The 27,646-nt window shown below is 38.0% G+C and overlaps 2 protein-coding genes across 2 annotated transcripts; one reads left to right on the top strand and one right to left on the bottom strand.

The window, feature by feature from the left end:
- The first annotated feature begins 926 nt into the window (after positions 1 to 926).
- LOC140942082 (gamma-glutamyl hydrolase-like) lies at positions 927 to 13,486 on the top strand. The gene is made up of 9 exons (XM_073391063.1): positions 927 to 1,062; positions 7,411 to 7,522; positions 8,039 to 8,089; positions 8,242 to 8,326; positions 10,341 to 10,506; positions 11,494 to 11,600; positions 11,902 to 11,995; positions 12,481 to 12,618; positions 13,357 to 13,486. Exons 1-9 carry the CDS (start codon positions 927 to 929, stop codon positions 13,473 to 13,475), a joined length of 1,008 nt encoding a protein of 335 aa, XP_073247164.1. The 3' UTR covers positions 13,476 to 13,486.
- Positions 13,487 to 13,689: 203 nt separating this feature from the next.
- On the bottom strand, positions 13,690 to 21,881 carry LOC140941770 (uncharacterized). Its single transcript, XM_073390787.1, has 5 exons — positions 21,739 to 21,881; positions 16,592 to 16,685; positions 15,861 to 16,020; positions 14,400 to 14,552; positions 13,690 to 13,850 (listed from the first exon to the last, which is right to left on the bottom strand). Exons 1-5 carry the CDS (start codon positions 21,879 to 21,881, stop codon positions 13,690 to 13,692), a joined length of 711 nt encoding a protein of 236 aa, XP_073246888.1.
- Between the last annotated feature and the right edge of the window lie 5,765 nt (positions 21,882 to 27,646).

Below are 27,646 nucleotides of genomic sequence, written 5' to 3'. Positions count from 1 at the left end.
GTCAGGTCCCTCGGGAAACCAGTTAGTTTTGTTTTCCCTCGAGTCCTGATGTTTCCCTCGACTTCGTCTCGGGAAACATCAGGACTCTTGGGAAAACAAAACTAACTGTTTCCCTCGGGATCTGACATTAAGTGTATAGTATAACACGTGTGGATATTTTTGTTATATTTGTTGAGGTGGTATATAAGATGGCGCGCAAATGCAAGATAAATGGCGAAACACCGACCTGAATGTTTCTTTATATTGGCCAGAGTTTTTAGCCCTACCACCTTAAAATGGTCTCCGCGGTCCCTGCTATTAAGTCTGAGATACTACATGCTCCAATTGTTAGCTTGATTAATGATAAGCGATTGACGTCCTTCATGTCAGTCTTTTGAACCCAAAAGTCGGCAAAGAATTTTACAACTTTATACTTACATCATTTCATAGACATCAATAATCAATAATCAAAAATTGTCCTAAGCACGTCGGTTACAATAAATCTTCGTTCGAATTTGGTTCGAGATGTTGTTATTAAAGGCCAAGAGACTCTTACGCTTATTGCAGTTTCATACAGTTTTAAAAAAAAAAATGTGCGTACCTATGAAAAATTTCAAACCGGGAACTCTAAAAGGTCGCTTCAAAACAACAGGTTATTGTTCTAATGACGGATCTGCAGCTTTTGAATAGCAATAGCATTTTCTTTAATGTCCCGATGAGTTGACCGCGATCGATTAAATAGACTTTTTGTTATTCGTACAGATTATTCCCGCGCCCCTCCCCGCCGGTAAATTCAGCACACAAGCGATGGAGTCATGGTATTAGCAGGTTTCTCAATAACCCTTAGTGACCCCTCTTTACTTGGACTCCTGGTACACCTGTCGAAATGCCTCCTGAAATGACACTCTTGTGGATTAAACTCATTCCTTCACTCTAGTATTAAGACAATGACAGCAGGAATTAGGGCTGAATTTATTTTTTTTCTTGTTTTTATGATAAATATATCGCTAGCGACGCACATGAATATATTTAGAGAACAATTTGACAATGAAGACGACAAGGAGACACAGAGGCCCATCATAGGTGAGTGTGATGTTTGCTTTAAACGGTGTTTTGTTGTCCTTTCCACGTACTGTACGTGTTCTTATTAACTGATTTGTGGCTTACAAGTTTACCGTTTGATTAAAAATTATAAATTTATTAACTGGAGCTACGCTTTTAGCCCTGGCTAAATCTTTATATTATTGTTATTTACTTCTTTTATTTTTCTTTTTAACCTTCGCGGAATTTAAAACCGACGGCACAGATTTTTAACACTTGAAAACGATTCCTTCACAAAAGGGATGGTTGTCCGTTGAACCCGACCGGGACCAGTTGGTCCCGATTTAATTTCAGCATTTAAGTGGTTTGGAACTCAAGAATACGTCAAAAAAAATAGCAAAAAGCCGTTATGGTTCGATGGCAACACTGTCCAAACGTAAGAAGTCGATTTGATATTATTGTCTAATATAAACGGCTTTTTGTTTTAAAAAAGTTCGAGCTCGTAGCTCGATCGACAGATCAAACGTTTCCTCAGTGTTCTTTTTCCCTCATTATATGTAAACTGTACATTATGTGAGAGTTGTATGGAGCGGCGCATAATCATGCGAATTAAACAATTCAATGAGCTACTTGAGTCATATTGAGTGTATCATCTTTACAGGTGATATTTTGTCAGCTATGAAATAGCAACACACTTAGACCATCATAACGACGCAGACATTTCAGTGATCGTATTAACAAGCTTAAGGTGGCTGGACAGATAACAAAGAGACCAAGTCTCCCTTTTAATTCAGTTGCTTTCAGTCTAACAGTCAAAATAACAATAATCGCACTCTTTCAAAGGGAATAAGAATAACAGTTAACACTGATTTAAGCTCATCAGAGCTACACAGAGCCACAAAGCCACAAAGCTACAAAGCCACATAAGGCTCACACAGTACTTAATTAAATCTAAAAGTAGTGATTAAGAGCGCTGGACACCGAAGTACCTCCCATCAATTTGTCCTTGCACGGCAAGAGATTCGACGTCGATCATGCAATGTCGTGAATGAAAGGCGGATTTGTCCATAGGAGGCATGACGAAGTGCGAGACCTGTTCGCATCCCTTCTCAAGGACGTATGCCATAATGTTGAAGTTGAGCCACACCTTCGATTCAGACCTTCACAGGAGAAGTTTTAACCGGCAGTGCCTACTCCTTTGATAAAGCTCGCTTGGATATCAGTGCGCTCGGTTTTTGGCAAAGGGGGCAACGTGCATTTTTCGATGTTAGGGTTTTTAACCTTTCGCAAAGAGCCACCCAAAGTCCTAAACCAGAAACTTAACTCGGCTTTCGCGAGCAATGAGAATGAGGAAAAGTGACACTGCAACCGGCGAAATATTGAAGTGGAGCATGGCTCCTTCAGCCCCCTCGTGTTCTCACCGTATGGAGGAAATGGTAGAGAAGCCGAACGATTTCTCACTGAACTAGCCCTGAAGCTATCCGAGAAGAAGCGAATGGAGTATAGCATAGTAATTCATTGGCTGAGATCGAGCAAAACTATCTTCTAATTTGACGGGGGTTCGTCACAGCGAACACTCTTGGATTCTTGTTGCTGTGAATGTCGTTTTGTTTTGCTGCTGTTTTGTTATGGCTTCTTGTCTGGGCCATTTAAAAGGAAAATGTATGACCAAACTGATGAAAGTTTGTATCAGAAACAATCAAAGCATAGATTCTTGAAAATGTGCTTGGACAAGGATAAGAAAACATTGATAACTGTGTTTAGATGTTGGCCGCATTACAAAAACAAACGGCAAAGTCTTCGGAGCCGTTTGAGGCAATGAATGAAATGTTTACCTTCAATAGTTTTTGTATTTAAATTAAGTATTTGCGTTGTTGCTTTGTCTTCTTTTGTACTCGAAATTGCGGTTTTCACCTGTAGCACCGTATCATACAGATCATTGAAGAAGCTTTTAAATTTTATTTGGAAACGAAATGCCAAAGTATGAAAGAGCAATAGTAGTTCTATACGTTTGTTTATTTTTAAAGTATAGGTTAAATGACACCATAAAAATAAACCTTTTTTTAGATCTTGCAGTGCGTTTTTGTTTCAACCACAAACGGTTCGAGTGTACAATATTTCGCTTCTGTGACACCCTAAAAAATTTGGATAAACTAACCAGCTATAACTGTAGTATTAAAGTAAGAGGACTACGTGCTTGTCCAATTTGGAAATAACTGAATTCAAAAAATTCCTCTGACAGCCAAATTTTGGCTGTCCTCGGAATTTTTTTCATCCAATTATTTCCAGAGTGGACAGCATGTAGTCCCCAGCTATTACATAAAAAAAATCGTATAACCGACGTGCTTGGTACTAAAATAAAATGCGTGGTACAAAGAGTAAGGATATAAACAGCGTGGGTTGAAAATTGTTTCGGCCAGAAAAAAAGTGCTGTGAAGTGGACTGCGGATAACGCGAAGAGACTTGCAAGAAACTAAACAGAACTGCGCTTAGTGCGGACCAAAATGAACTGAACAAAATGTACTGCAAAACTACGATATAAACAAGACGCACGAGTGCGTGAAGCCGGCCTTCTTTTATAGTTAGTTCATTATGATAGAGCGCCGGGGGAAAATGTGCACTATGCAATAATGCACTACAGCCCATATGAACTTTGATGATGACTTGATGATGAAAAAATGGAAATAAAAATACTACCGGCTAGCAAATCAGACTGGAAAGACTCGAACGTTCCAAAGGGGTGTACTTGACCATGACTGCACAACAATATATGCTTCAGAGTAGTGTTGCAGCGAGTTTTCTTTTTCTATGAATTAGCATGAGCTTCAGTCACAATCTTTTAATTAGTAAACTAATATTTTGAGGGAAAAAAACTTTGCAATAACACCTTATAAGAAGAGGACTAGAGAACATAGTGGTTAGAATAATGATGCCAGGATTTCAAATTTGTTTTGGTTGCTGAAGTGATTATTGTACATGTTAAATTGCTACAAAGGAGTAAAAAACCCAGATCTTCCCATGAGTAAGATATTTATTCATTTTATTATCACTATGATACAGGTACTTCAAAGACAAACTACTGGCATAGCTAATTCATCATCAGAAAACTTCGAAAAGTGTTGCTGCACTTATCGTTTGATTTGAGATCAAGTTCATCTTCTCTGAAAAAAAAGTAAATAAATAAAGAATATGTCATTTCTAAATATATAAATGTTGGATCGATCAAAATGGCGTTTTGCAAGATCGAAATTTGATAGTAAGCAATCGCCCGTTTTTTAAAAAGCTATAAGCTTACATGTAATCTTTGATTTAATTTAACAATGAGATGTTCTTTGACCGATCAAAATCATGTCGAATTTTAGCATTTAATAACTCTACGTACTTTACAGACCTGCCGCTTCTGTGCGAGCTCGATACAAGTTAATCCATATGCCAAAAAAAAGTCAAAGAATGTTTCTTTCACTCGATATAGTAAGTTTCCGTTATTATACCGAGACAGCCGGGAAGCACGAAACTTGGACCTAGCACAAACTTCGGCGATGAACAGTCACTGACAGATTTGTTGGTTTTGATCAATGGAAATTAATGCACTTGAAACGGTAATTAACTGCCACTTTCCTGCAATTAGGTGCAAACTATGCTATATTAGTAAATCAAAGCAAATGTCTGCTTTCAAATTTTGTAATGTGTCTTGCTGTTTTGCGATTTAAACTATAAAGCGTAAAATTTCTAAGGTGTTTACAGTGACGTGTGTGGACGTGTTTTTACAGATCGAACAGCAAAGTTGTACAATTTAGCACAAAAACGGTCCATACGTTTTACGAAACTGCTTCTTCCTTACACCTCGGCACACGCTTACTCGCCAAAGCAAAGCCCAATAGTGTTTCTTCAACTGCTATATAAATTCTCGAGACTTGCACTAAACATAAAAAGTGAAATTTACGCACCTTTTCAGGGACACCCAACGAGAATATAGTTCAAAACCGCTTAAACATAGCATTGTTAAACGTATCTTAGTATTTAAACGGTAGATATAGGCGACTATATCTAGCGATCGCAACGCCGATCTCGTTTAAACGGATCGAGCCACCGTGTTTGTCTGACAGCGCTAGGATGGATTATCCTCTAGAAAACACATATCACTAAACATTTCGACCATAATAATTGTCGACCTCTCATAGAGGCAATAAAACAACAAAGTTAACGCTACCGACTGGAAAAAGCTATCTTTTGTTCTCAAGGGGATATTACCTCTAAGCCAATGAATTTTCCCGAAATCGATCACGTGATATTTCGCCAGTACAGACATGCGCTTTAAAGAGCAGATTCGACGACGAAGGAAAAACCCAGGCCATTTTATAAACCGTCTCTTCCTGATAGGAAGGCTAGGTAAAAGTACGCTAGAACATGCAGAAAATGAAAAAAAAAGGCTATAGAACCTTAGAAAGGCGCTAATGAACATGAAACAGCAAAGAAACGCTAACGATAGGGCCAAAACTGACAGAAAGGAATAAACACCTAAATTCACACAAATAAACTAAACAAAACGAAAAAAAGAACGATAAACATGTATAAACTAATTAGCGTACGCAAAGGAAAAACAAATTACGCAAAAACGAATAACAGAACAAAAAGGTTACACTTGGATCTTACAGATTCTTATCAGAAATTTAAATGTTTTTTGTTATGATAATGATTCAATTCAATTTTTCGTATATTTTAAAATCAACGATTAAAAAAAACTTGACGTTTCGATGGCTTAATCGAGCTTCATGTCATCATCTTTAAAAAGCTAAGAAATTAACATCATTTGTGGATATATATAACACATATCAGAAACTCATAAGGGGTTATTCATCCCCTTATCAGTTTTTTGCACATTATACTTGATTTCAGCTAATGCAGAACTGCTGTCAGAGTGCTCAATAGAAGAACTAGAGCGAGAATACCAGAAAAGTACAATAACTAAAGATTTGACTATACTAGGCATTTATTACTATATATAGTAATAGCACTCTTCAGATAAAATAGCCTAATGGTAGATTACAAGAGTGCGCTGATTATAACTGAATTTTTATAATGCAGTTACTATATAGATACAACGCATTAACTACCGAATCAACTGGAAGATTTTGAAGCAGGCTATCGCCTACAGCTCCTTCTCCAAACAGTGCAATTTAAGTCTGTGCATGGGAGGAGTATTTTATTATCTGTAAGCCCCATTTAGCCACCCTTAACAAGCGCAACGACCTTCTATCTTCGTGTAGACACGCTAGCAAATTAACCAAGCTGATGGTGCTGGGAACCCGACAAATGCTTCAGAAACTACCTGTAAAGGAGGTTTCTCTGGCCTCTGCTCGAGACCTGGGACTTCAAGTAGACTCCACCCTTAGCTTTGATGAACGTATCACAAACATTGGCTCATCATGTTTAGGTAGATTATGTCAGATATTAAAATAGAGTGAGACATCTTCTCGACACTAGGACACTAGAGAATGTTATAAATGCGCTGGTATTTGGCAGAATATACTATTGTTCTCCAGTATGGCCTATCCCATCTAAGCTGCAAAAAATCCAGAATTTCGTAGCATGAATCATTACTAATAAACGTAAATCTAACCTTATGACACCGGTTCTCAAGTAGTTAGCCTGGCTCCCTGTAAGCAGTTCTTTGACGTATACATTCCAGCGCTTTGTAACGAGATCTGCTGTTCATGATGTTATTATTATCATTATTAAAGAGAGCGTTCCTGAATTGAAACGTGCAAAATGTAAACAAAAAGTTTGGTTGATTTAACATAGGTCATTCAAAAACGTCTAACTTTGTTCTTTCACCAATTTAATCAGCCAAAAGTTCAGTGACTTAGCGGGAATATGGGCTACAGCAGTGTCCAAGCATTGCACTCAAGACTTGTCAGTTGTGAAGACGCAAGGCTCGAGTACTGGATTTTTGTTTTCCTACCATTCGGCCATTCCAGGAAAAAAATTTCCAAGACTAACTGCACGTGTTGACTGTGGGGTAGCATTTTCGATTAACTTCTTCTCTTCCTCGGCATTTTTAGGCTTCCGGAAAGCTCTGGAACAGGACGCCATGTCCTCTTCTGTTAGTGTCGTTCGTAGAAGAAAAGTTCCAAACGCGTGTGAGATTTGATTTTCTTACACGTCTAATTTCACATATAATATTTTTTCCCTAATTTTCAACGTTCACAAAAGCATCATTGTTATCAACTCCATTGAGACGCGCTATTCCAGGAATGTCTGACGACGTTCAATAAACTTGCAGAGCGTGTTTTATCGGGTTTAAAATCACGAGCCGAAGGCGAGTGATTTTAAACCCGATAAAACAGTGCGGCTCGTTTATTAATCATAACTTATGATTATATTTTCAAGGCGTCCTCACTCAAGAAACGGATCGAAATGTTACCATTTTTGGAAGACAGTATGTTGCAGCTTCCTATGTTAAGTTTATAGAGTCTGCGGGAGGAAGAATGGTACCTATTTTGTATCCTTTGCAAATATTATATTTTGCAATTTTATATCATATTTATTATACATTATAAATATTACATTCTGCAACTATATATTATTATCATCATCATCATCTTAAACTATAACAAAATTCTCTAACCTGATTGGCTATCGGCAGCGTTGCTTTCAGTATCACCTGGTGTATAAATAGGACAAGTCGTCATACCTAAAGTAATTGGACAGTGCGCGTCATCTCGCGCGCGCACTTGAATCTCTTCTTTCTTCCTTTTTTTTCCCACTTATAGCAGGAAAAAAAAACTCTCAGAGTATCCTGTTTCAATTTTAAGAAAGCTTAAAATATCACAAATTTTGTTAAAGTTATTGAAAAGTTGCCACACTTGCGGTGTTTACCATTTACATAAACCACCCCGGTGGAAATCTTATGTGCAACAAATCAACTAGACGAATAAGGCTGTAATTCCGTTATACTTATCACTGACATGAAACGTCAATCATTAAAAAAGGTTTAATTCTTAGCTATTTACTACAGCATAAATGCTACCGATGAAGAGGTTGAAAAACTTTTTAATCACATAAATGGGTGAGTACTAAACAAAAAAAGTAATTAAACTGAATATGATCCTTGCTTAGTTTTATGAAGACCGTCGTTGAAGTTTCAGGAAGGGATTTGCTTCCATTGAGTTTCCTAAACCGCAAAGCATTTCTTTTCCAATCTTTGATTTAACTTTTTAGAGCCATTTTCCCTGGAGGGCATAGACTTCTCCATCGCACAAATTATACAAGAGTGGGAAAAAAGATATTTGATCTGGCTATAAAGGTAAGCTTTACAAAAACACCATCACGTATTCCAGCTTAACCTTGTCCCGAAAGGCTTCTTTTCTTTGTGCCTAAGGAGGGAACTTAAGCAACAACGGAGGCGACGACTACGGGAACGTCACTTAATAAGTGAATTCGTGCGAGAAAGACACGCGAGTGGAGAGGGAGCGCCTGCCCGAGAGGCCCATGAAAATCGTTCTTACTCGCTTTCTGAGAGTGCGGAAAATTCCTATTGGCTAAGGGGCTCCCGAGCAGATAAGTGTTCGCGTTGGGCGAGAAAACTGTCAATCAAAGAAATACGAGATCGTTTGCAAACATGTAATACTGTATATGGACAAGACAGTGAAGGTCTTATATTACACCACTAAATGGTATAATCGAAGATCAGATCTTTCAGGTCACCTCAGTAGGACTTTAGTTTATGGCTGTAATCTTAAAGAAAAGTTGGAGTGTTCAAACGGTATTTACGAAGTAAATACAAATTAGCAGAAGCGGCGGCAGACAAAAGATATGCCGACACGTTGAAATAAAGATCAAAGGAAATATTCGTTGTTCAAAACGAACTTGGCGGCTTGCATTGTCGGTGGAACGCATACCATAAAGACCTGGACAGTATTAACGAAATGAAACACTTACCTGGCCTAGGGGCATGAAAAACCTTTCGCTAGTGTTATCATTTGCTCGAAGACGTTTTTATAGTCTACACTCAGGTCGCATTTGAGCGAATGATATCAATAGCGAAAGGTTTTTTGAAAACAAGCCGCTATTATTATTATTTTTTTTATCAATCCTGTCCAGGTCTTGATGTATGCGTTTCATCCGATAACGCATGCCGCCAAGTTCTGTTAGAACAAACAATATTTCCTCTGATCTTCATTGCAACGATTCGACAAATCTGTCTGTCACCGCTTATGGGTATTTGATGTTAAATCGCTCCTTCGGTGAATACTGTTTGAACACTCCACCTTTCTTTGAGATTGCAGTGACATAGTCCCATTGAATTAGTGACCTCCAAGATCTGATCTTCGATTATACCATTTAATGGTGTAATATTTAAGCAATAGAAAACGTTTTCCGTGTTCGCCTAGCCTGATTAAACACGAGAAGGGGTGGGAGAATGCAAACCCAAGACGAAGTCGAGGGTTGCATAATTGTCGAGAATTCTCCCAACCACTCGAGTGTTTTTATCAGTCTATGCAAATAGAGTGAAAAAGTGTTCTATTGCTTTTATAAAAAAAACTTTCCCGAGAAAATATGCAAAACTCCTTATTTAGGGCAATGATTAAAAGATAAATTCCTACTAGTCACGAAGTCTTGTACACGAAACTTGTACGCGTAATCAGTTCTTGTTTTGCAATAAAGATGCTTTCCAAAAACACGGGTTTTTCTCACTAAAACTGTCAGCTTAGGCGAAAAAAAAATTGACACAGCATGTTTCCGAAGATTTTCCAAGTTTCAGCCGACGAGGAAATGGGTAAATAAAGTAAATGTGTCGAGCTTTCAACTAAAAAACTTTTTTGACGCCACTACCATGTTTACATACTCTCATGCAAACACGCCTCTCGGCCAATCAGACCGCGCGTACTCGTACTGTCTTTTTATAAAAGACCTTCACTGTCTTGTCCATGTACGGCACTACACGTTTACAAACGATATCGTGCTTTTTTTGATTGACAGTTTTTTCGCCTAACGCGAACACTTATCCCCCGTGAGCCTCTTAACCAATAGGAATTTTCCGCACTCTCAGAAAGCGAGTTAAAACGGTTTGCATGGGCCTCACGGGCAGGCGCTCCCACTTCCCTCACGTGTCTCCCTCGCGCGTTTCGTTCTTTCTTGCGCCCATTACTTCCAAGCGCCTGCTACGTAGGCTAGCGATGACTGTATTCGCAAGGCTAAGATGGTTCTGTTAATTGTGTTTTTAGCTCAGCCAGTTTATGGCCCATACAGTTTGTATGGCGTTTTGCACCTGACTACTGTGGCACTCCTACTAATGCGTAATCTAAATTCCTTTGAAGGCTTTTGACAAAGGTGACGTGTTTCCCATCTGGGCAGAATGCCTTGGTCTTGAACTGGTTTCAATGTTAGTTGGCAAAGGAAATATGCAATTAGGGCAACTTGACACCAAGGTGTTCTCTTCAGTCGATGCAGCGAACATCAGCCTTCCTCTTATTTTCCCCAAAGGTATGTTTAGGTATAACAAGGTACGTCCCTTAGGAACCACCTAAAGTTGCGGTCAAAGAGCGAGGGAAGGAAGGCACCGTTATCTTTACAGCATTTGCTGGTTACATCAGTTATATTGGGAAAGTTAGATGTCAAGCAATGCTCGAGAACAGAAAACAAACATCTTCAAAGGCCAGGATTGTTCGCTTCTTAAAATCATGTATTTTTACGGCGGTTATTTTACATTAAAACAAAAGCACTTAATTTGAGTGCCACACCATTTTTACGTCTCCAACTACAGACGGGACTTCCATTTTACAAGGTCATCCGAACTACGCGAAGGTCTAGCCGCTTGCAGTGTATAAGAAGTATATTCATTTCTCAGTTATTTTAACACCCTGAGTATTGGTCCGGCCCAGGAAATCGAACTCCCGACCTTTCACTCAACAGTCAAGCGCTCTGCCGACTGCCGCAGTTAAATTGAATTGTTCAACCTCCTTTGGGACACTTCGCTTATGTCAATTTAGTTAGAACCTTTACGGATGAGCTTCACATATCCGAACCGTCGTTTGTCGGTTCTGGATTTTTTTTTTTTACTGAAAATCACACTGTATGAAAGCAGACGCCTGATACCGGGACGTTGATATGGAGAGATTGATTTGCTGGGTTTACTAGGCTGACAGGGGGGCGGAATAAAACGAAAGTAATGCAATTTTAGCCTGCATCACTGATTAACAGCCGATGAGGAGACCCCCTTTCAGTATTGTTGTGAGATGCGTTGACATGTTGAGAATAGTTTCGCCTCGTTTTAACTCTGTTGGGATAACTCGTGCAAAAACAACTTCCTTTACACGTTTTACAAATCCCACATGACTAGAAGGGTCTGATCTGATTTTCTCTTAAGACACAGGTACGAATAAATAACGTGCATTTGCATCTCAGGGAACCTGTACTACTCTAGCTTTAACATACCGCGAATACACCTTCTCCTAATGTTTCTATTTACAGACTATAGCAGGGCTACCATGTGGGAAGATGCTCCACCTCATATGGTAAATTACCTACGGGGAAACGCAGTGTCATACAACAACCACAAAAAAGCAGTCACGCCCAAGGTGAAGATAAATCTAATAAATGAATATACAACTTTATTTATCCAACTTTAATCCTTTTTTTTTTCCGTTAGTAAGACAAAGGATGAAGTTAACTTTAAGAAACAGGGTTAGGGTCAAGAGATTTATCGTTTCATACCAGTTTAGAAGAACTCAAAAAGGATTCAAAAACTTAGCAGACCTTTGCTCGCCGGAGAAAAGAATTTCATACCTTCCATTACGCAACAATAACCTCAGATGTAAGTTATATCAAGATCTCAAGTCAGGGACTTAATGCTATTCTTTCTTTCTTTTTTTATCCCAGACCTTTCACAAGAACAAATATTTAAAGGACTTTTTTAGGGTTGTTGCGACCAGCAAAGATAGAAATGGAGTCGAATTTATTGCAAATATGGAAGGTATCCGTGCCGTGATTAGTGTAAACTGGTTTTAAAGACATTGATCAATTTCATGCCATACCATCAATATAAAAAGAAGGACAAGTGTGACTAAGTGCAGCCAGCGTCCTAGGCGACTTGTTGCAGGGGTACTTTCAAGAAGCCTTTCAAGGAAAACTTTAACAAGAAACTAGACATAAACTCTGACCTTCTTTATCATATGAATGTTCTAATTTCCTTGAACATGTCTATCCAGTCTTTGACCTGTACTGTGTGACCCAACGTATTCTGAAGGACAGACCGCTTTATAACAAAATTCTAACAATAAGGCCAATGAAGACAACTGTCTCGTTTTTTGTTTTTTTTTTCTATGACAGAGATATTTTTTCGAGCTAAAATAGTAAGCAAGACACTTATGTTATAGATGACTATAGAAACACCTAGAAATAGAGTAAAAATTGTGAAAGGCATGTGACATGGCTAACAGCAAAGCTGACTCTTGGTAGGCAAGCGGTATCCAGTTTTCCTCTTTCACTGGCATCCTGCGAAGGCACAGTTTGAATGGCGAAGAGATTTGGACATCAAGCATACTTTTGATAATATCCTCGTAGGGCAATACTTTGCAAACTTCTTTATGAGACAAGGTAAATGGAATAGATTCCCCGCCCATACCTATCCACATAAAAGCAATGCGAGTATCAGCGATGCTCGAACTACACTGACGTGTAATGGAACCTCTATCCTAAGAAAGAATGGCGATTACGTAGAGCGCATCAAGGCCTAGTCCATACAGTCCATATATAGCTGATTCAATAAAGGTTGCTTTGGGCATTGGGAATTGCGCATTGGGAAGCTATTGTTTGGTGCTCACCCAAGTAAATCATTGCATTGTTCCATATGCCCAAATGCCTAATGCACAATAGACGTCTTTAGCTTGTATTCTTTGTTTTCCCAATAGAGGTCCCCGGGTGACTTGGCCCTTTGTCTTTTCCTGAATTATGCATACATATGCACGTGAATAAGACGACATTTGAAAGAAAAAGTTCTCTAGAGTATTTTCACATGACCTGTATCGAGAAAACAAAACTTACAAGCTAAAGAGGTCTATTACCAATGACCAATTACCAAAGCAACCTTTTTTGATTTAGCTGTATACTGAACACATGTGAACAATACAAAAGATGTTTTGGGTGCATGTTGAGAGGATAGTGGGGGGGCATCACGCACTATTACCATGCACACATACTTGAGTGTACACACATACACGCTAGTGTTATTCCATTTCAATACACGTTTATTGAAAACTACCATTGGCCCTGTTTAGTCGAATGACCTGAGACTTCAGCTAACCATCCTAATACTAACATGTATTTTATCCACAGCAAGACGGAGCAGTCATCATTTCTCAAATTACAACGATGAAAGAGCTGCCCTCATTTACAACTACCAAACAACTTATGTAGAGGACTACCTGCCTGTGATTCAAGCCTACTTCTTTTAGATGTACTGTCAAGTAAAACCCTGAGATAGACTGTATAAAGCTAGATTGCGAAATTGTCCACTTTACCATTTAAATTCCTCCTCTTCAGCAACAGAATTCCCGTGAAAAATTTGGTCATTAAGTAAGTCTGAGCGTTTAATTCCTCTCATACCCAATGCCGTGTCCACTAAAATATATGGCCACATCATGATGGAGAATTATTCTGAAAGTCTTGTCAAACCTTTGTCTTTTTGGATTTGTGAGGACTTTCCCTTTCTTCTGTTTTTCGTTTTGATGCCGATCTTCTGTTAAATAACTCTGGTGCATACTTCTGTCCTATAGCGTGCGTCCAAAGGCCCAATTCAATTTTGTGCTCATTCCATTCACCTTTTGGATCTGAGAAAAATACATTATAATCTAGGAAAGTTTGCAATGACGTTTATATATTAAGAATCAACATTCGGACGAGAAAACGACCGTGGTGTTTTGTTACTGATATTTGCGCTAAAAAAATGAGGTCGGTATAATAATAGGTAGTGTCGGGGCGGGGGGTAAGCCATGGGTAAACAAGTTGCACTTAAGTTTAGTTTTGAAGCTGCAATAACGCGGATTATTAATTTTTTTTTTTCAAATAAAGTTACTTTCAATATTTGTAACTCAAGGAACCGTGTTCATGTACACATAACTTCCCTAGTTAATTTGCTGCAAATTTGCAGGACAAGAACATTGAAGTGACCGGCTGCCTAGTTTAACATCGTCTGTAACTTCTCTTTCAGCATCTAGCTAAAAAATAGTCTGAATGTCAGCCATCACCTTAAGTCACATGCCCATAAGCACCTTAAGGAGGTGAAAGCTGAAGTTCAAGCTACTAAAAAATCTGTAGTGTAGTGTGCAAGAAGAATATTACTGAATTACTTAGACATTGCAAATGGGAGTATCAGTTACCTTTTTTGTGTAAATGCTTAAGACAGCTTCTTATTTTCTCGATATAATCCAGATAGAACTTCAATGAATATTCTATCTTTCCAAACCCTGGAATGGCTTGTATTGATTCATCTGCCATGAATGGTACTTTGTGGCTGCCAGCACAAAGGATTGCTTAATGACAACGAAAGAAAAGTATTAAAAATAAGAATCTCATAAGGGCCAAAAGTGCCCAAAACATATAAATTATCTTGAAATATTCCTAAACTCCTAACTCTAACTCTAACTTCTAACCATACATGTACTAACTCATGATTGCTTAAAAATTATATACTTGCTGGAGGTTTGATATAAAACATTTAGCGCTCAAAATAACAGCCAGTCATCAGACAATGTCTCGCCAAAATGACCATTTGTCCGGACAAACTTTCACTTGGCCGGTCATTCTTACTGTTCAAATATATAGCTTTCATAAAAAATACAAATTACAAACTAAAATATTTTAGCTGGTTGCAGTCATAAATTCGGAGAATACAGGTGAGATGGTCATGTTCTGTGGCCTTGTGAATGCAAAAAAAGAAAAAGAAAAGACAATTCTCTGTTCGTTGTGTGTTTTATCATCTGCACATTCATGAGAACAGTGCAGTGTAAAATGGTGAAACATGTGTCTTTGAATTTCAGTGCACTGCGCTTTTGAGCATATACTGTATGAGGCAATACTTTTGTCTTAAATGGCTATTACTTTAAAATATAAATTTTAAACATGTTGACTGGTCAGAAACAAGTCAGCATGACTGAGAAAAAATTTGTTTGGCCGGTCAATATTGACCAGACAGAAACGAGCCATGACTGCATGAACTTGTTTGGCTATAGTCAACAAGACTGGTCACTGTCCAATTATCATTTTGAGCCATGAAAACTTCATACTATAGGATTTTAACCTCCAAGTCTAACAAGTTTTTTTGTTCTACTTTTTCGACTTTAATTTTTTTACTTTAATTTCGCAAATGTTTACAAATTTTACGAAAAATGTAAAACTAAAGACCAGCAAAATAAAAAGAACCAATAAAGTAGTGCCAAAGTAAAGAAATGCCTCAGGGCAGAATTATATATGTAGTATGGTTCCTAGTTAGTAAGGGAAATAACGCCAGCTCTCACATTGCCTGCCAGGCTTGAAAAAAAAATTTGGAACTCCAGCAGCTCCACATTTTGCTTTTAGTACCTCGGCCATTGCTTGTTTGTCTCAGCAGTTAAAGATTTAAGTTAATTACATGATGACTTGACTACACTCTTATCCATTAGGCAAGTGGGCTTAAAAAGTTACTTGCCCAGCAAGAAAATTTACTTGCCTTAGATGACCAGAAGGGCCTTTCTTGAGCTCTTGTCATGAGCACGTTTTTCAACTAACTGACAAAACCCTCCCTGCATCCACACTGTGGGAACTTCAGTTGATTCAGTTCTGTTTAATCCGGTGTTTCATACCTGAAGCTGTTGCCGGTCCCACTGCTTTCAGCTTTGTCAATTCACTGATTGCCTGTTTAATGTCAGGTAAACACTTGAAGGCTTTACTTGTGACCTCCTTCACTGTTTCACTGTCATTTGTCTGCACAAGCTGAGTAAGACGAGGTCTGAACTTTCCACGCTGAGAATGTTAATGAACAGTGAGAGAAAAAGCTTAAACTTTTATTTATAAATGAAAACTATATATACCTGTACGTATTAAAGTATTATTCACGTCACACTGTGTTTCATTGAATCATTTTTGTAGCTTTAATAATGAACCTCTGGCATATTATTATTATTATTATTATTATATGGCACCATACCCAAAAACAAATCAAAAAATAAAATTAAAACAACAAATTAAACCAACCCATACTTCTGTGAGATTTATTAACCCAGAGATATAACTGAGTTAAAACTGCAAGTGCACATGTTACAGCTCAAAATTAAATTAATTCTCTATTTCCTTTTTCTCCTAGCCCTAATATTATTCCTGAATTTGGGCTAGGAGGCAAAGGAAATGGAGAATCAAACTAGGTCAAAAATTCTAACCTGAATATAATTTTGACCTGTAACACGTACATTTATAAGCAGGTGTGGGTGTTAGGTTTAGGGTTGGCATACAAGAAAAAGGAAATTTAGTACACCTGCAAATTTAAAAAAGTCACCTAGAACCTAGAGAAAGACCCTAGTGTTTTCTTTCAACTTACCATCAGCTTCCATTCCATGAGTTTGATCAGTTCCTCCTGTGTCAGAAATTTCTCTGATCTCTTATTTATTTCTTGAGGCAACTGATTCTGAAACCTTTCAATAGTTACACTTAGTACACATTTAACACTAAATAACAGTCATCGCCATGTTTTACAGCCCCAAAACAAAGAATGAAGATCAAGAATACTCATTAGTGCATGGTGCATTAAAATCAGCAACAGTACATGAAGGGTATACCAAATATTCATATTGGTAAGATATGATTCAGTCTGACAGGTTTAAAAAAATGCAATGTGCCTTCAAAAGGGGAATGATAATTATTTGTAACATAATTATTACATACAGGTGGACATTATGGGTGGACCTATGATTGAAGCACCCTAAGAGTGTTTGCAGGCTTCTTTGGTAATTAGTTGATTTTTTTATTGGACTGGTGTGTTCTTGCAGTATAATATGAAAATAATATAATCACAAACAGTAAAAATTTAATGACCTCTCATTTTCATAAGTATGGACAAATTTCACGATAACATAAAGAACAAACTTGAAAATTATGGATTGAAAAATAAAAGGATTCATTTAAAATGCCAAAAATGGGAACTTATGATATCAATAAGTGCTGCCGATATCCAAGTCCTTTAGATATTTATTATTCATTGATACTTTATTTTCTTTTGATTTACTGATTGAGTTTATATTTGTTTTGATGGGATTTGGTTGACTTCCTTTTATTCCATAACCATTACTCATACCCTCCCCCAGTGCTTTATTTCAGTTCCTTTCTTAGGCCTTTAATCTCTCGTTATTCTCCAACACAGTTAAAAGTTCCTGAACGTTATGCATCAGCATATCTGAAACTCCAGCCTGAGCTACACTTGCAACAAAAAATCTTGCATAATCCTCAGTTCTTATTTGATGAACAGGTCGCACATGACAACATTTGCAGTTAAGAAGTGCCTTTCAATTTCCAATAGGTGAGAGGGAAACTGGGAAAAAATCTCATCAAGATCTCTACCAAGAGAATTTCCTCCTGACAGTGAAACAGCCATTTTGAAGTGCTATTTCCTAAGGGCCTGGACACTAAAAAGTCAATAACAAATCAGTGAGAATTTATATATGTCTGGCAGTGTGCGAATGGCCAAAACTAACATGCTGATGCAAGTCTAAATTGTTCAGCAGATGATTTTCCTATATCTGAGCAAGTCAAACCAAATGCTGAAAGCAAGTTTTGAATATTTATCTTAAGGTGATTCCATAGTAAAAGAACCTAACATAGATTGTAGCTAAAACTTGGTGCACTGATGTAACAAGTCAAGAAGATGATAAAAAAGTAATAAAAAGTGGGGTCACCGTGCTCGTTTTGACGTCACAATGCTGACAAATACGGCTATTTAGGACCCTTTTACAAAAACCGTGGGCAGCCCCAAACTAGACAAAAAGGACATATTTTTTTTGGATGATGCATGTGGCATCACACAGAATTTGACTTTAACGTATTTTTTATCCACTTACGTACCAGAAAAATGCCTTTTAATGCCCTTGTTTTTACTTTACGCTCCAAAGTAGAATTAAATTGGACGCGCGCTTTTCAACCCGTGATGGCTCAATCCGTACAATTTAGTAAAATTGCCAAAAAACTGAACATAGATTTGTGCCAATTTTTTTCTCATCGAAAGGAAGCACTGTCCTTATTAAAATCATGAAATAAAAAATGGGGGTCACCGTACTCGTTTTTGCTGTAGAGCTGCAGAAAGTGCGCACCAAACGCATTTTCTCCAATTTTTGAGAGAGGACTGGGGCGAGTTTGAAAATAGAATGTATGTGAAAGGGGGAAGGAAGTACAGAATTTACATCGAGATATCACATTTAGGACACAATGTGATAAAGAAAGTGTTTAAATGAAAATCAAAGTGAGAAAGCACAAGTTAAACATCCACTATCGAGGTTCTTCGAGAGGAGGTCAAACTCAGCAACACGTGTACTGCTTATGTTATGCACATTCCCAACACATTGAGTCTCACCTCGGCAAGAAACAACAGCAAGCAAAAATTCCAAAAGCGTTTCTCTTCAGTCAACTTCATTTTACAGTCAAACCAGGTCAAGCGTTCCCGTCGCTAGCAAACCAATGAATTCATTAATGGAAAAATGATTTCGTTTGTTGATTGAATAATCCATTCATAAAATGAATAATTCAACAGTCAAATTGGACCTCGATTCAATAATTAAATGTTGATTTGGTTTATGAACAAAATCTACCTGTTCTTTACTCTTGTCTGTTGAGTTCAATCGTATTTGCTTGCCGTTTCCTGCCGTTTAAGATTGCATTTTTAATTGCCTTTAATCAAAATAACACCTAGAAGAGACAGACCGCAAACGCAAAGAAACTGACAAAGGCCGGGGATTGAAATCCACCAATCACTGCACATACACTGACCTCAGTTTGACCGTCGTGTTTTCTAAGAGGTCAGGTCCGTTGCACTGATTACTGGAAGCAAAACAGTGTGCATGGAACAGTTTGTTTGGGTTTGAACTTCAGAACTCGTCCGCACTCGACTCTTAGAAAAAAAGAAGAAAAAATGTGTAGTTTTTCAAGAAACAGTAATCGAATCAACATTCCATTATAGAATCGAGGCTAAATATGAATATTGGATTGTTCATTTTATGAATGGATTATTGAATCAACAAACGAAATCATTTTTCCGTTAATGAAATCATTAGTGCGTTAGCGACGGGAATACTTCGCCTGGTTTGACTGTAATAATATTACTTCAAATGCTCTTTTTTACGGTGGCCATCTTGTTATGCGCAGTAAGAGATGCTCAGTGCAAAACTAGGGAATCACCTTAAGTAGTATACATGACGATCATTGCACTATGATGTATATTTTTTTAATGGTTGTGATGTGTTCTCTTTATTTGGAAATAAGTTTTAGAAATAAGGAACAAGTGTTATATATTTTGGAAAGTTTTATACATGTAAAGGAAGAATTTTTGTCCACTTTAGTGCATCATATTTATCCAGTTAGATTTGAATTATGACGAATTTCCTATTGAGGCTCCCAGTGGGCACCCTCCTCCCCACCTGCCAAGAAAGCTTAGGATTGATCCATCATCCAGCTCTAAGTCAATTGATGAGTGTCAACATTCAATTTGCATAACTTGTAGGATGTTGAGGAAAAACCGGGCATTTTAATCAGCTGCTTGTTTAAGGTTTCTCTCCTTTAAAGGGGCTATGTCATTCCTGCTGCATGCGCGAGCCAATAACAACAAACTTGAAAACATCAACCCGATTTTTTTAAGTTCTGTCGGAGATTTTCGGAAGGCTGTTTTTATCTGTTTATATCTGAGCCATCGTTTGATAGTTAGCGCAGTTTTGTATCAACAATCATTCTGTAGTGATTACAGAAGAATTTTTGGGTCATTTTTGAAATTATTGTTTGCCCTTGGAATTTGTTTACCTGGATTTACAGTGTCCTCTTATCAGCGGCCATTGGACTGGCAGACAATTAACAACCACTACTCCACAATGAGTGATGGAATCTTAGATGGAATCTTCCTTATATGGTTCACAGAACCTTTCTGTTGAGTTATTTTGAAGGCTGCTGGCACTTGGATTTTGTGTGCGGTGTGTGTGTGTGACTGCTCTAAAAACTGTACAGTAACTGTCCTAAATATTATTGGAATAATAATGTTATAAAGAGAATTTCCAATTACACTGGATACAAGCCCCAGGATTTTACAGTAATGATCATTTCCAGTACCTCGTCGTTAATGTGGTCGTAAGACAATAAAAACGAAAATAGTTTCCCTGTAACATTTTCAGCCTTAAGGATCAATAATTAACAGAAACTCACTATTTTTCCACTTGGACTCTTAACTAGTAGATCAATTCTTTAGCTATAACTCGGCTTACCGGTATATACAAAACTAAAAGGTTTTCTAGCATCTATCAGTTCTCCTATTGTCTGCCACTTGAATTGTTCCCAAAGTGCATTGCACATTACTGATTTACGCCTTCCAGTGCCAATATATGACTTCAAAAAATTGAAAACATTTGGGGGATGGGTTCCCATGAATTTTCAGGAACCAAAAAATTGTTACAGATGGTTTCCCCATGATCTCTGCGCATGCAACCAAAAAATTGTTTGCCATGGGATATGAAATCTTAGGGGTTGGAAATTGTGATCGATAAGGTGGGTTTTTTTGGTTTGGATTCTCCTCTCAACTAATATCTTTTCATTCCACATACATTTGGGTATTCTCAACAGAACAATGACATTAAGCAAAATTTGGGTGGGGTGGAGGGGCAAACAGAGTGTAGTTAACAATTATTCCTCGAGCCTGACTGGGCTCTAAGTTAATAGCCCATGAGGCCAAAGGCCGAATGGGCTATTGACTCAGAGGCCATGAGGGTGAGAGGAATAATATTGTTCGAGTAAAAATTATCCAACCAGTTGGCCAAAAATATCGAGACAAAACAACTTTAGCTAGCAAAAGGAGATTCAGCCACCACTGTTTTGGTTTTCAAAGCCGGCACTTTTCACTACTAGAAGGCTATAACATATAGCCTAGTAGTAGCTCAACCAATCAGAACGCAGCATTGATAATAGACCACTAGTTGGATTTTACTAACATAGAGGATTCAAAAATAAGCAATAGCGTGAAAGTCTGAAATGAGGCTAAAAGAGGATAGAGGTGATTCAGGGTCCCATGTTATTGATGTTCTTGCTGGGAGAGGTATGAGTAATGGTTACGGGATAAAATCCCCTAGCTAGCTTCCCCGTCACCCAAAACGTACCTTTTATCTTATTCAGCGGAACCTCGAAAAAACAAACCTCTAATTATGACGAAGGGATCGGTTAAACGAACGAAATTCTTCGCCCCAGTAAGAGAAAAATATATGGAAAAGGACCTCAATATTACAAAACCTTGTTTTAGCGATCGAATTTTGCCATTCGCTTAGCTATAAGCTTAAAAGCTGTGAAGTCTTGGCACATTTGCATTTAAACGAGCTATCGCTCATATGCGATATGTGGTTAAATAAAATTACTTGCTTACTTACTTACTTAAGTTTTATGGAGGTTTCACTGTAGAGGGTGTTAGGAGCTTTGGTTACATATTTCACCCCCGGGATTTCACCAGCTTACCAATAATCAAGTTCCAGAAGTTTTCCGGCCTTCTCTTTCTTTTCTTTTTCGGCTTTAAGTTTTAGCATCTTGTCATATAACAGAAATGCTTCCTTCCACGGTTCGATTTCCCTCTCCTCGTAAAGACTATAATTGGCTGCCATTATGTTTTGTGGTGAAACATTCGCGCTGCATTCCCGCTAATTCGTTTCTCGCTCCAGGCTTCCACGCTCCAATCGAAGACGATGAAAGCCTGGACAGAAACTGAGTTGTTTCCGAAGTTTCCGAACGGCCGTTTTATCTTACTTTTTATCAAGGGTGTCAGTAAAACGCGGGGTCGGGTTCGGGGCCGGGACCGGGGTTGAGGTCTATCTAACCCTAACCCTAACCCCAACAGCATTCTTTTAAAAAAAAATAGAACCCGACCCGCGTTTTACTGACACCATTTCATAAGCGTATTTTAAAGGTCAAATGAACCAAAATTTCGACATTTTTCATTTTAGTTCAATTCTAGTGAAATGTGTTTAATATGAACCAAATAAACATACTATGAAGTTTCAGCTCAATTGAAGCAAGCATCTCCGAGATATCCGCAGTTAAAACTTGCTATTTTTTGGTCCTTATCTTCGTAGAGCGGTCGGAAAAATTGTCGGAAAAAACAGCTTGTGACGTCAATGTTGGTCAGGTGAAAAAAAGCAGGAAATTCAAAACAGAGTTTTTCGAGTGGACTTGGCGCAGAAGTGGTTTGTGCGGCCATAAACCTGAAAAGAACAGGCAATTTGTCTTCAAAAGTTGCAAGCTGTGGTTATAACCTTCTTATTATTTAATTTTCTCGAAGAATACATCATACTGTAAAACGGACTTTAACGACACTTACTAATTTCCTTGAGTTGTACTGGAAATGTGCGTGCGTAAAGGGTCCGATAATTCAAAATGCATTCACAAAATATGTGTTCATATAACAGTGTATAGGGAAGTTCCTGGATATATAAGGTCCGGAGCTCCACCGTGGACACAAAAACAAAATATCTTTGCATAATAATCTGCCCAAAGAAATTCAAGTTTGCCCACAATGTGTTTGAAGTCACTGAACTTTGTAGCACTCGTGCTGATATTTTAAAACCCACGCTCGATCGGACACTTCTAGCTTCGCAGATCACTAAAATATAAACAAAATCCGCAATGTAGAATTTTTGGCGTTGATATGTGGGCCGAAAAAGAGTTAATCTTTATCTAGTACATCTTCCCCAAGATCGTTTTCAAAGCAACCATAGTTTTTTAAACTTGATCGTTTCGGGCAGATTAATTTTGCTTTGTGTTGTCAAGTTGAACATGCATAACACCATATTAAAAACCTACGCGTATTAAAGTAAGATTTCCTTCAAACTAACGTTACATTATTGCAAAAACTTCTTTCCAATTATGTATAAGATTTAATTACCGATTGAGGTCACTTTAAGGACCATAGACGCCACTTTAAGCTGGCAAAGAGATGCGACAAGCAAAGAACAATTCCATCATGCATAAAATTCAGCTTAAGTGAACTAAAAAAAGCTTCAATAAGGTTGCAAAACAACAAATTTTCATTTAAAAAAACATAAGGCTTAAGGCTCCTATACCTGCTGACAAAGACTATGAAAGAAGAAGTGAATTTTCTGTAAGGAAACAACGTACCTAAAGATATCAGTTGCAAGCTTCGCAGCCAAGCAAGCTAGATTAGCTACTTTTAATAACTGGTCCATGCGAGGGTCTTCATTCAGGCAAATTAAACTCAGCAAACTGAATCATTAGAAAATACAGAAAACTGCAAACAAGGGTTTGTTTTGCTCGCTTCAGTCAAATCCAGCTCCAGCAATTGTTTACGGGCAAAGAGTCAATTGTTTTGGAGTCATTGCCGGCAGTTGTCGTTCTCCGCTACTTCACAGCGAGTGAAAGGAAAATTTGCGTACAGAAAGATACCAAAACTATGTAATTAAAACTGAAAAAACTAAAGGAAAAAAACTCTGATTATTATTACTTGAGCAACAGAAAAATTATCGAAGTAGTCTTTTCTTCTCGAGTAAGCTTGCTGGCCTTCTAAAGTTCCGAGGAAGTTTTAAGCGCCCAAGTTTGTTCACTCGCAAGCGTTAGCTTTACTGTTCTTTGACATAAGACAAGGATAAAGCCGGTTCTGCAAAGGTAAATAAATCTGGCCATGTAAAAAAACTAACCGTAACTACTAATAACAGAGTACAAGCTGGTTTTAATTCAGTCCGGAGAAAGAAGGCGAAGAACTGGACACAAAATCAATTCACAAATCGAATGCACAATTATCAGAAAAATACAAACCTCTTTGGAAATGTTCAAATTGTTTTATTCCTCCTCAGACTGACGGATGATCTGTTTTTACTCTAACATTGGTTGTTCTCAGATCCAAAGTAATTTTTAAGTGACGAAAAAACAACAACAACGAAAACAAAAAAAAAGCCTTTAAAAGGAGCAAACGTTCGCACCTCGTGTATTTCATTCAGTCTCAGTAGTCAGAACTCTCACAGAACGGGACAAACAAACGCAGGCAATAAGAGGTGCGCAGAAACTTGCGCAGAACGTTTTTCCGCCCTGAAAGACCAACATTGACGTCACGTAGTCTCCAGTCTATCACGCGGCCATTTCAGAAACGTTTTCGTGAAGTTTTCGGAAATGCTCGGATTTTGATCTTTTATCCTTCTATAAAGGCTTGGGAAGAAAAATCTTTACCCAAATCCCACTTAGGATGGTTCTTTTTAGTGTTTGGTGAGTAGAGCAGATATGTGCTTGAATTGTTCACTTTCTGTTAAAAGCATGAAATTTGGCATGATGATAGTTTTCAAGGCCCTAAAAAAGATAGGATATGGTGCCATCGCCAAAAAGTCCGTTAAGTGCGAAAAATAAGATTTTTTAAAATGGCGGCCATTTTGAACCGGAAGTGAAATTAACATTTTCTTTAAAACGTCTGAATTTTAGCAACTTGGATAAGAAAATGTCAGCAAATGCCTAAGGCAGCTTTTTTTTCATACAGAGAGATATTATTTCAACGCAGTGTCTAAAAAAAAATAGAATAGAGAAGATATAAGTGATCGCCAGCTAGACCGGAAGTAAAACTACCAGAGTCCGAACTTTTAAGGAATGAGATTAAACTTCTGTTGTGCCTGCAGTGCTGGCTTTCTTTAATTGAATATTTTCTTTAAATCTGATGTATACACTCAATTTTCTATTTTCATTGTGTATAATCCATTATTAAACTTGAGCCTACTTTTGCTATGATACAGAACTTGAAGAATAACAGGTGATATCTCGGTGACCTAATGACTTACTGCGCTTTTCACAAACATGCATACTCTAAAGTTCAACAGCCGCCTTCACAATTGCGTTTTTCGCTGCCGTCAATCATAATTACGATCACAAGCAACGAACCTTGAAACACAGAAACACACAAAACAGATCGAAATCCACCAGTCACAAATCACAAACCTTGACCTTTTGAACCCGTTAAAGTAAAGTTTTGTTTCCTAGGAGGTCCGTTAAGATGATTGAAGGCAGCGAAAAACGCAATCGTCAATTGGCTTTTGAACTTCAGAATTCGCATGTTTGTGAAAAGCGCAGTAATACTTCATGCAGACGAGTGCTTGTAATCGAAAAAAAGAGTTTAAGACTGCCTTTCATGATTGTCACTCTTCTGGGTACAGCCCTTCTTACGAGCGTACTTGACTAGTTCCACGCTCAACTTTGTAATTTCTGACAGTGGAGTGCAGGAGAGTCGCCACTCTCCTGTTAGAGATATCTAGCCCCAACTCCTTGCGGACTAGGAACCGAGATGCTTGGTACCAGTGCCTGCTGACTCTATATGTGGCCGGCATGGTTTGCCATGCCCTTGAAATGTTTAAGTAATATGGGCCAGGACAAAGAAACTACTTTTGGCTTCGTCAGTTGACCTTAAAGAACTACTTTTTTATCGTATAGAAGAACGTGTAAGCGAAAACCACTCCGATTATTTCTGGACTGAGGTGACCAGAAGTATTCAGCGTGTCACATCCTGTGAATTCATGGAATGGAGGACGTGCAATCTCATAGGCTGCAAGGTAGCGTAGATGTACCTCAGCAACAAGATATATGATAAGGAAGCTAACTTGGCTTCATGGTATAGAAGTTTCATGGGTAGTTAGAAAGGAGAGTGGACTTAACGAAAATGTCTTTGGAGAGTCTTAACTTATATTTTTATATATTATACCTTAAAAGAACGGAATCTGCTTTGTGATATAGCATGACGAAAAATGTTTTCTAGCGAATTGACTTCAAACGATGCAGGGGAAAGACTGGACATCTGTCCCTAGACGACATGCGTTGCTCACTGTGCAATGAATCTAAAAAGCACCTGCTTATTTCGATCTTTACATAAGAACTAACTTTTTCCAGTTTCTTAGTATAGCTCCCGATACACGTTTTCCCCAGATCTTAGTCTTTTAGCTGTTCTCGGTGCGACATATTTGTCCCATACTATATCCAAGAGAATACGTTTTACATGCTCAGGGAATTAACGTAAGTGATGTATATTCGGACAACGCTTTTTCCTTATTTTCTTGCATGTGGACTTTAACATGATAATCAGTGCTACTCAGTCCATGATAACGAAATGACATTCTGGGGGGTGATAACAGTGAAGATAAGAGGCTAACTCTCATTTCTGTCGAGAGAGGCGCAGAGTCATTTGATAGTGAAATACAGATGAGTGAAACCGCTGCCCGGTTAGCTCCAGGCCCTGGTCCTTCAAACGTTGGATAGCGCTATCCACCGGATAAATCACTGTCCAGCGGATACGTATTAGAGAAAACCAATTGCGTTATCCACTGGACAGACTTTTATCCAGTGGATAGCGCTATCCAATGTTTAAACAACCGGGCCAGGTGGGTAAGCACCGGTCCACTAAGCCAGAAGCCGGGGTTTCAAACCCCGGTCGGATAAACTCTGGATCAGGATCTTTATGTAACTGACGAGAAGTGCTGCCTTTTTACGGTCATCTGCAAACGTTAGACTTTCTAGTCTTCTTGGGATAACAAAAAAAAAAACCGTAAGCCCCGTCTCACAGTTCGTGTTCTTTATCTTGAAATGCTGTGGAAAGTTAAAGAACCCAGCCCACTGTTTGTAAAGAGTAGGCTGAGTAGGGTACCCGTTACCTTCCAAAACGGATTTCCCGGAAACTTTTTGAAAATGGTAAACTTTGAAATGAGCAGATGTTATCGTGAAAGCAATTTCAATCCAAGATGTACATGCACAGAGTGTTATTTATACTCCTCAATAACACAAAATGGTGGAGCTATTATACCTCGAATTACTTTGAAAGCCGCAAAGCATTTTGCATTCTAGTTAATAGTGGATCAACTCTTTTAACCTTTAAGCCCCAATATTCACATACAAATTCTTCAAACTGGTCTCTGAGAGAATTTTATAAAAGATCAAAGCATTTTCTCTTAGGTGATTTTTATTAATTTCTAAAAACCTAATCTCTTGACATTGTATGGATATGGTCAGGAGAAAATTGATGTTGGTCACTGTTAGCCCGACTTAAAGGGTCAAAACAAGTAAAAAGAAATAATCTATTTTTGCTAGTTTAATTTGTTCGTATGTTTGGCCTTTCCTTTGCTTAAAGATGTGAATCATTGTTTCACTTTTATTTTTGAAATACACTACTTAAACTTGATGAATTGCCATTTTATCTCGCTTTTACTTCCGGTTTTATCATTTAAACCGCTCATTTGTAACACGGTTGACTTTTTTATACGACATAAATATCCGGAAAAACATAGAACAAACAATTTTGTCTTCATTTTGACCTTAACGGTCTTAACATGCTAAATTTAGTGTACTTTCGGTTAGGTGATATTTACTTCCGGTCAAAATGGCGGCCATTTTAGTA

The sequence above is a fragment of the Porites lutea genome, chromosome 6 (assembly GCF_958299795.1).
Source record: "Porites lutea chromosome 6, jaPorLute2.1, whole genome shotgun sequence".
Lineage (NCBI taxonomy): Eukaryota > Metazoa > Cnidaria > Anthozoa > Scleractinia > Poritidae > Porites > Porites lutea.
This window is presented reverse-complemented; position numbering and strand designations above follow the sequence as displayed.

What these genes read in the sequence shown, in the direction of transcription:
- LOC140942082 (XM_073391063.1), top strand. Translation starts at nt 927, where the DNA reads ATGACAGCAGGAATTAGGGCTGAATTTATTTTTTTTCTTGTTTTTATG. An exon ending in AAAAAGCAGTCACGCCCAAG is followed by an intron (nt 11,601 to 11,901) that starts GTGAAGATAAAT and finishes TTTTTATCCCAG; the next exon opens with ACCTTTCACAAGAACAAATA. An exon ending in ATTTATTGCAAATATGGAAG is followed by an intron (nt 11,996 to 12,480) that starts GTATCCGTGCCG and finishes GACTCTTGGTAG; the next exon opens with GCAAGCGGTATCCAGTTTTC.
- LOC140941770 (XM_073390787.1), bottom strand. Translation starts at nt 21,881, where the DNA reads ATGGCAGCCAATTATAGTCTTTACGAGGAGAGGGAAATCGAACCGTGG. An exon ending in CTTCTGGAACTTGATTATTG is followed by an intron (nt 16,686 to 21,738) that starts GTAAGCTGGTGA and finishes AACTATTGAAAG; the next exon opens with GTTTCAGAATCAGTTGCCTC. An exon ending in GGGACCGGCAACAGCTTCAG is followed by an intron (nt 14,553 to 15,860) that starts GTATGAAACACC and finishes GTTGTCATTAAG; the next exon opens with CAATCCTTTGTGCTGGCAGC.